Here is a 9,215-nt window from a genome sequence, read left to right as displayed (position 1 = left end):
CTTGATATAGGTGTCACATCCTGTTAGCTACAGTGTAAGGTATGAACACTGTTAAGTGCTCTGGGAAAAGGAATGGTAGACACCCATGGCATCTTCAGGTGGCTCCTTTTAACAAGAAATAAAAGCATCTACTCAAGGGACTGCTACCACAGCATCATTCATAAGTACAAATGTATTTCTGTGCTCGCGCGCAAGGTCAGTGTATCAATAAAAACACAGACAACTTGTTCCTTCTTCACTTGAGGCGTCATAGTTTTCACCGGGCTTCCTCTCAGGGGCAGATTGTACCTGTTTTATAGCTGGTCTTTGCAAAACTGCCACTGCTGGTGGCAGCAGCGCAGAGCCACTGTCATGGCGGCAGCAGGCCAGGCACAGCCTGCCTGCAGCGGGACACGGTGGCGAGCTGCTCGTCACAGTGAGCCCTCCTGCTCCCCCGGGGCTAGGGCAGCCCGGTGCGACACCGTCAGCCTGCAGCCCCGCCCCATTCGAAACAGACTGGTGCAAATAAAGTTCAAGGTAATTTTGCAGATCAGGGTCATATTACTTTTCAACCGCCCATGTATATAAAAAGCACACAACTCCTCTCTGTGTGGCAGAAATGCTCTCCCCTGCCGTTGACGCATAGCTCCACGTGCATTGTTTCTTGCCACAGGGAACTCTGGCTCTATGGCTACCGAGATCCCAGATGAGAAATCTGGGAAATGTCAGTGTGAGACACGCCACACTAAGAGCATCCTGTACCAGATCCTTAACAGAGAGGATGGAAGTCAGGCCAAGTGGCACCAGCAGTACTGCGGTCCCCATCGCTCCATGGGAAGCAAGGGCTGCTCTTGTGTCCACAGGAGAAGAGTTGCCCTGAAAACACCAGAAGTGACGTGCAGAAGAGCCTCTGAAGTCCTCTTGAAGACTTTAACTTTTATTAGAAACTTGCCTTCTTTTTATCACTTGCCTTGGGAGGATCAGCTCGTCCTCATACAGCAGAACTGGGGCCCTCTTTTTGTCCTGGGCATGGCACAAGAAGGGGTGGATTTTGACCTGAGAGAGATTTCAGCCCCTAGTTTATTGAAGAAAATCCTCCTCAACCAGTCTCTGACAGCTAGCAATGAATTGGGCAGCTCGTCACTGGGAGCACCTTCAGCAGAAGTTCAGAAGATGAAGAATTTATTGTGGAAATTCTGGGACCTGGACATAAGTGCAAAAGAATATGCCTATCTTAAAGGAATTATTCTTTTTAATTCTGGTAAGTCCTCCTGGAAGCTACACAGATGATTATGTGCCTAGAATGACATTTGGCGTTTTCATTTGCTTACAGACAAGTGTTTAGTTTTATTCTTTTCTATGAATATAGCTAAATGTTCTCAAAAATCTATATTCCAACAATTCAATGATTTTCTGCCTGAACTAGTTTATTTAGGTTCCTTAGTTGTGTGCAGTAGGTCACACAGTGTAAGCCGAAACAGCTTCTATTGGACAAATTTTAAGTCATAAAGAATTAACTGTGTCACTTCAAACTGATTTCCGGTTCCAAGGTAATACAGCAGCCTCACCCGTAGTACAGCAAAGAAGAGACGGTACGTAGGAACGCGATGTGAGTATTAGAAGTATTTTAACAAAGACTTCCTCTGTAGCAAGAACACTGGAGAAGATAAAATAATCTATATCATCTGATTTACAACAATGAGGCAAAAGGATGCTGCGTTGAGGTCACACAGCTTTTATTTATGTATTTATCCTTTAGTATCTCTACATTCAATGCCTGGGACAGCAGTCACGGAGCAAACTCAGACTAGTGATTGCATCCTCTCGCTTCTGGTGCCAAGTGCAGCCTCTTTAGGAAGGAAGGTTGCCTAGGTCAGCACCGCGGAGCGCGTGAGTCATTAAAAGCGGAGATCTAAGTCCACTAAAGTAAATGGAAAGACTTATTGACTCCAGTCTGCTCTGGCTCAGATCCCCGACTCCTTCCACAGCGATCACTGCTCTTGGCTGCACTGTCAGCAGTGTGCTATACTTGGGACTGCACCAAAAGCATACTGGAATGTTTCAGTTATTCCATGATTTTTCTTGCGGTGAATGGTTTATCGGCTGCTCAAAGGCTGCAGTGACTTTATATTTGTTTCCAGTAGGATTCAAATTCTGATTTTTGAGATTTAATGTCATCCAGATGTTTGGTATTTTCTCATGTTTGATGCCGCAGCATCAAACCAGTGGAGTTCGTTTCAGTGCAAGTTATTTTCTCAAATTTTCACAATAAAATCAGGCTGAAAGAAACCACCAGTTATATCTAGGGTGATGATAAGAGGAGAAATCCCTCATGTGCAGCAGCTTACACAGTTTAACTAGCAGGCATTTTTATTATCTCTGTGGATAAATGTGATTTTCACTTAATGAAGGAGGAAGCAGCAGCAGCAGCAGTGTTACATTCTGGATTTGTGCTAACTCCTGCTGCTTCCCCGGGGTGCCACCTGAGAGGCCCAGCAGCCCTTCATGCTGTCTGCAGACACTGTCCAGAGTTTCAGGGGGACTCCCTAGTCCTTAGGTGCGATGACCCTATTATCTGGAGGTGCCTTTTTTCCACAGGCTGCAAAAGGTGGCTGGGGGGACCTCAGTTAAGTCTGGATTGACTCCAGATGAAACAAAGAGTCACAGTCTAACTCTGGGCTGAAACAGGTACTCAGGGATTACACACAGCCTGAACTGTCCTTTCTCTACCTGTTTTGTGGCAAACAAATCTGCACAACTGTCATTTCACCATTATTTTTTTTTAATAGCTTTTGAACACTTTCCACCAAACTCAGAAAATGTTTTCTACATACATGCAGCACATTTTCAGATGCCTTCTTAGTTTTGGCTTCATGTTTGGCCAAATCCTAATATTTTACAGACCTCAGTTCTAAGCAGATTTCAGGCAGCCACCAGAAGCGACAACACTAAACCGTCTCCTGGATCATGCAGTACCTCCTGTGGGCTTCTGCCCTGTATCTTCAATCCCTGTTAGGACCACCAAAACTGGCTGAGGCAAATGGGAAGCACCAGGCATGGAGCACTCCAGAGCTGGGTTACGAGTTGGAGTTCAACGAGGTGCCTAGAAATGCAGCTGTAGTAGCACAGCTAGGCCAGGGCTTGGGCAAGAAGCATGACAAATAAGGATAATGGAGCTTTGCTTGTGCCCTAAGTAATCTCTTGTGCTTACTATCATAAAAAAATGCCCTCTGGGGACAGGCTGGCAGGCAGCATGGAGTGTAGGTCCTCCCACTAAAGCACAATTTATGTAGTACTTCTGTGTAGGAGGCTCTGGCTGGGCTACTGATTGACCACATCTGGGCCAGCAAGAACCTGTGAAGGAGAAAGCATGTGCCCAACCCCTGAGAGGTAACGGGCAGCCCTGCATCAACTGAATCCAGACTCTCCAGAACATATTGCCATCCCTGCTCTTCACAGGAGTGCTTTGGCTAGGTGGCTTCACAGAGGTCGAAGTACGGGTGTATGGGTGAAGGGTACAGCTGCAAGGCCTTCTCTAGCATCTAGGCAATAAGTCAAAGGAAGGAGCAGGTAGGACTGTCACCACACATGAACAGCACAGAGTGAGATGAAACTGCTCTTGCTGCTTTTGACAATTGCCTGCGAAGCAATGGGAACTGTGCAGTGAAGAGAGGGGAATCATGAAAAACAGTGCTGCTATTGTATCAGTGCCATATATATATATTTATGGAGTTATATATAAAAATATATGTATATATTAACTCCATCAAGGCTGTGACAGGACTTCTATTAAAAAATATGCTTTTAAGAGGTTTACAGTTCATCTGGAAACATGTGTTTGACTGCATATTATTACAACAGATTTCAGAACAAGAAGTTTCTCATTATTTGCAAATTAAACCCAGTATTTGATTACATATAAAAGAAGACCAAATGGGGAAACGAAGCAAATGTGAAGGGATATAAGCAATTGCCATTCCATCCTGAATACACAAAATCCTGACAACTTCCTTTCCATGAAAAATCTAACACTTGGAACCATCCTCACATCTTGCAGCTGGTGGTAATCCGGGGGGAGAAGATGACTTTTCCATACCCTTCATTTCTGGCTAGCCTGGTTGCAGGCTTTGCTGTGGCTTCTATTCCTCTGGCAGTGATGCCTAGGGAGAAGAGAGCTGCTGAAGACTGACAAAGGGCAGGCAGCCACAAACTGCAAAAGCCCAACCATGTTGCTTTTGTCCTAGTACAGGGCACTAGGCAAGAAGGCAGAGCCTCCCACACTTGAATGGTCCTCTGTAAAACACTCCCTGGTCTAAGCTATTCAGATCCCATTCAAGGGAGGTATGAAGTCAGCCACTGTAGAAGATACTAAACTGGAGTGTGTGCTGGGAGATAGGTTAAAATAAGACGTGGGAGGCAGGAGAGGCAGAAGTCAAAACTTGGGCTGCAATTCTAGGAAGAAAAGTTGGTGTTATCCTCAGGCGTTGAGGACAGGAGGCAACAGGTTGCTGAGAGCTACATGACAAGGCGACCCCAGCGGAGCCAAAGGATAAACATGAGGAGTCCTTTGAACTGAGCCCTGGCACCCACAAAAACCGTCAGTGAACCAGCAGGTTTGAAGTCATGTGCTATGGGAGGTATGTGACTGAGGCTCAGGACCATGACTCCATAAGGCAGAGACCTCTCCCTCTTCAGAAATGGCTGAGGAAAGAGAGCACAAAAATGAGAAATACAATTATCTATCCTACACCTGTGGGTCATGATACATCTCACAGGGGACCTTTATGCTCTTTTTAGACTGTAAATGAAGATACCTAGATAGCATGGTGAACCATAGTGCCCCAGCTCAGTCTAGCAAGCAGAGGCAACAATAGGAGAGAGATGGGGCTGGGTAGACTGGAAATCTATGTCTTCAGACTGCCAGCCTGCTTGCTCCTCCAAACCACCACCTCCGTCTTCCTGATGTTACCTACCTATTTTAGATTAGAGCTGGAATGTTTCCACCTACTCAGACTACGGTCTCAGTATCATTTGGTGGGTAGTCAACACTAGAAAGCTTCTCCATCTGTACTGAGTCAAAGTTACCTCCTGTTACCATTTCAAAGCTGGATTTAATGTAATGGGCTAAATTCCAATGTGCTTACAATGCTGCTCAATATTCCTTCAAATTATTCAACTATGCATATCTTGTCTTTTTTTTCCAAAAAGTAAATTTAGAAAGTTTTTTATCGTTTTCAGGAGAAAGTAGAACTATAAGCTAGAAAGCCAGACACCCATGATTATGAGGGGCACAGAACGAAAGTGTTTACTCAAGATTTATTATTTTACTTTTTGTTTTGACAGGATGCCATGTCCTAAAATGTCTCCCCTATGTACAAACACTGCAGCAGGAAGCTCAGAAAGCCTTGATGGAATTTATCTCAATGATGTTCAACAGAAACCTAGGCAGGTTTGCTTGGATTCTGCAACTAATCGCCTCTCTTCAGGACATTGATACAGATGCTATTGAAGAGCTCTTCTTCAGGCCCGTCCTAGGAGAGGCCACCCTGAATGTATTACTTCTAGAAACCCTATATATCAAGCCAGACTGGCTTTGAAAACAGATGACATCTGTGCTCTCAATTACCTATTTTTGAAGAGATGAGAGGATTTTATGAGCTATACACATTTCAAGCAAATCATCGATGCATCTTTGTAAGCCATATATATTTTTGTACGATGATGTAATTTTGTAACATTTTAGAATTAAAAGCAGAGAAATCTAAGCATTTCATGATTCCGTGTGCTTTCAAAAACTTTTAGTCTAACGTATCCAAAGACTGTCTAGGAGCAGAGCATACTTTCCAGCTGAATTCAACCATATTATTTCTAGTGAACATTTGTATAGCTGTTTAAAACTCTACTATATACTTTTGGCTTTCCAGAAGTTTTTGCTTTCAGGAAAAGGGGCAGTAGTAAATTTTATTCAGTGCATCACCAGTTGAAGATGAATAGATACATAAAAGGCTGAACAATGGTAAAATCAGTATAAATCCATCCTTTTCCTGGGATGTCATTCCCTGATCCCAATCCCTTTTCTGTTCCACTGAGAACTCTATTCCGTGGCTGTAATTGCTTGATGGAGCTACCCCTTACTAACTGCTTTCTTATAGGTTTCTTTTCTAAGTGTTGCAGTAAACTGTGGGCATTAAATCCCTCTCCCATTATTCACATTATTCACAAAGTCCTTCCTTGACTAAGAAACTGAACAATATGATTCAAAAATTTGTTGACTAGACAAAAGCTGTTCAGGATTGTTCAGGATTGTTTCCAGGATGGGAATAACAAAGGCTGAAAGGTACTGTGTTATGCCATAAGCAGCAGAACTAACATAGCCCAGTTTCCTACATATTTAAGGCCTTTCTCCTTTAGCCCTCCCTGCACCTTTTTATAATTACCCTCTCTTCCATCTAAACAGGTGGCAGATATTCCTTGGACAGCAGAAATACTGAAATATGGTTTCCTACAGTTGTGTACAATCTGTTCCTCCATCTCTCACTGCAAGGGTTCTGCGTCTCCACCTCCAAGTGTGCTATGGCATTCTCCACAAATCTCGCTGTCTCCTATCTGTCTGGCTGGAGAAGAGGCAGCACGTGTTGGGGTGGGCGCCATGCTATGTGTGTGCTGACTGTTCATCCGTCAGGATGAAAAAAAACATTCAGCTTACATTTTAGCTGCAGTAAGGGAAGCTACTTGTATCTTTTTCCTGTCCCACTCCTTTCCCAGCGGTTTCCATGAAACTTAAGAGGAATTAATTTCTGTGTTCTTTCAGTAGAGGGTCTAATCTCGTTTTCTTTGGCAAGGGGGCTCAAATTCACCAAATGGGGAGTGACAGGCAGGTAGATAGACAGGACGTCAAAGATTTTGATAGTATATTCCATGCTTCCTTAGAAAGTCAGGCTAAAATTGTAAAAAAAGAACTCACATATATATATACACATGTACATCAACACATATTTATATACAGAGATAGATGTTCAAAGGACTTTAAAACAAAGTCAATCAAGAAAAAAAGAGTTTAAATAATAAGAAGAGTTTAATATCTAGCAGTTTTGACTAAATACTACACATTTTTCCGCACTTTGATAACTGAGAAATAACTTGTAAAAATAAGGGGAAAAAAGCAAACCCCAAACAAGACAAACTAACCAAGCCCCCGGGTACTAATGATCATGGAAGTAACAGCCTCTACAGTAATCACAACTCACCTTCCTATGTTACAAGCTAACCAAACCTTTCTGAAATGAAGCTTTTGGGACTGATGTTTTCCATGGAAAGCCTTCAGGCTAGCGGTTTTCAGTAGATTTTTGTTAAAATGGTTCAATAGGACCACCACAGATCAAGTGGTGTGTAGTAACAGGATATTCCATGGTTAGTTGTTTGTGTTAGTGAATGGAAACATCAGTCCAGACATTTGCTTTTTGTCTGTTTTTTTTTTTTTTTTTTTAAGATTCACCCAAGCACAGAATCATAGAATAGTCTAGGTTGGAAGAGACCTTTAAGACCATTGAGTCCAACCACCAACATAACACTGCCAAGTCCACCATTAAACCATGTCCCTAAGCACCACGTCTACCCATCTTTTAAATACCTCCAGAGATGGTGATTCAAACACTTCCCTGGGCAGCCTGTTCCAATGCTTGGCAACACTTTCAGTGAAGAATTTTTTCCTAATATCCAGTCTAAACCTCCCCTGGCACAATTTGAGGCCATTTCCTCTTGTCCTATCACTTGTTACTTGGGAGAAGAGACTGACCCCCACCTCCCTACAACCTCCTTTCAGGTAGTTGTAGAGAGCGATAAGGTCTCCCCTCAACCTCCTTTTCTCCAGGCTAAACAACCCCAGCTCCCTCAGATGCTCCTCATAAGACTTGTTCTCCAGACCCCACACCAGCTTTGTTGCCCTTCTCTGGACTCGCTCCAGCACCTCAGTGTCTTTCTTGTGGTGAGGGGTCCAAAACTGGACACAGTATTTGAGGTGGGGCCTCACCAGTGCTGAGTACAGGGGGATGATCACTTCCCTAGTCCTGCTGGACACACCATTCCTGATACAGACCAGGACGCTGTTGGCCTCCTTGGCCACCTGGGCACACTGCTGGCTCATATTCAGCAGCTGTCGACCAACACCCCCAGCTCCTTTTCTGCCGGGCAGCTCTCCAGCCGCTCTTCCCCAAGTCTGTAGCGCTGCATGGGGTTGTTGTGACATGAGTGCAGGACCCGGCACTTGGCCTTGTTGATCCTCACACCATTGGCCTTGACCCATTAATCCAGCCTGTCCAGATCCCTCTGTAGAGCATTCCTACCCTCAAACAGATCAACACTCCTGGCCAACTTGGTGTTGTCTTCAAACTTACTGAGAGTGCACTTGATCCCTTCAGTCCAGGTCATTGATAAAGATATTAAAGAGAACCGGCCACAATACTGAGCCCTGGGGAACACCACTTGTGACCGGCTGCCAACTGGATTTAACTCCATTCAGCATAACTCTTTGGTCCTGGCCATCCAGACAGTTTTTCACCCAGTCAAGTGTACGCCCATCCAAGCCATGAGCAGCCAGCAGCAGTGTACATCCAAAAATTGTATTTGTACATTTGGTATCAACAATATCATATGGCAGTAGACATACGAGTTCCTCTCACAAACACCTCTCAGGTCCTAACAGCTTCTACGTCCTGGCTACTACAAATGCTCCACCGGCACAGGTGACAGCACAGTGCAGGCCAGGGCTGCAGATGCGGGACCCAGCTGGCCTTGCAAGTGCAGCTGCTTCTGCAATGAGAACAGGAAGAAGATCCCTGCTCTGATCTCAGTCCTCCCACTGCTGGTGTGAAGAGAGCAGAGAGAGGAAGAAACACTCTTGGCTCAGTGGGAACAGTGAGGAATTTTGGATAGAGGTAAAAAGTACAGAAAACATGTAAAATGACAAATAGTCGTTCACATTATTTAGAAACAGGAGCAAAAAGGGAGATAAAAAAGCAGGAGAGGGGGACATAAGCAGCTTATTAATAGAGCTAATTTCTATGTAGTGTCCAGCTTACCCTCACAAGCCAAAGGCCTGCTCAGTGACTCACCAACAACCTGAACCAGGGACAGCGTTCATGATTCAGTAGCCTGAAATTCAGGCTACTGAGAGACATTAGTCTCAGTTCACAGCTTTACTTCTTATCGAAATCTGCTTCAAGGTCTTTGACTTTATC

At 44.2% G+C, this 9,215-nt stretch overlaps 1 protein-coding gene across 1 annotated transcript; it reads left to right on the top strand.

Moving 5' to 3' along the window:
- Window positions 1-666: 666 nt before the first annotated feature.
- On the top strand, window positions 667-5,576 carry LOC128906720 (nuclear receptor subfamily 0 group B member 2-like). The gene is made up of 2 exons (XM_054194499.1): window positions 667-1,240; window positions 5,323-5,576. Exons 1-2 carry the CDS (start codon window positions 667-669, stop codon window positions 5,574-5,576), a joined length of 828 nt encoding a protein of 275 aa, XP_054050474.1.
- The last annotated feature ends 3,639 nt before the right edge of the window (window positions 5,577-9,215 follow it).

This window comes from Rissa tridactyla, chromosome 3 (assembly GCF_028500815.1).
Source record: "Rissa tridactyla isolate bRisTri1 chromosome 3, bRisTri1.patW.cur.20221130, whole genome shotgun sequence".
NCBI classification, from domain to species: domain Eukaryota; kingdom Metazoa; phylum Chordata; class Aves; order Charadriiformes; family Laridae; genus Rissa; species Rissa tridactyla.
This window is presented reverse-complemented; position numbering and strand designations above follow the sequence as displayed.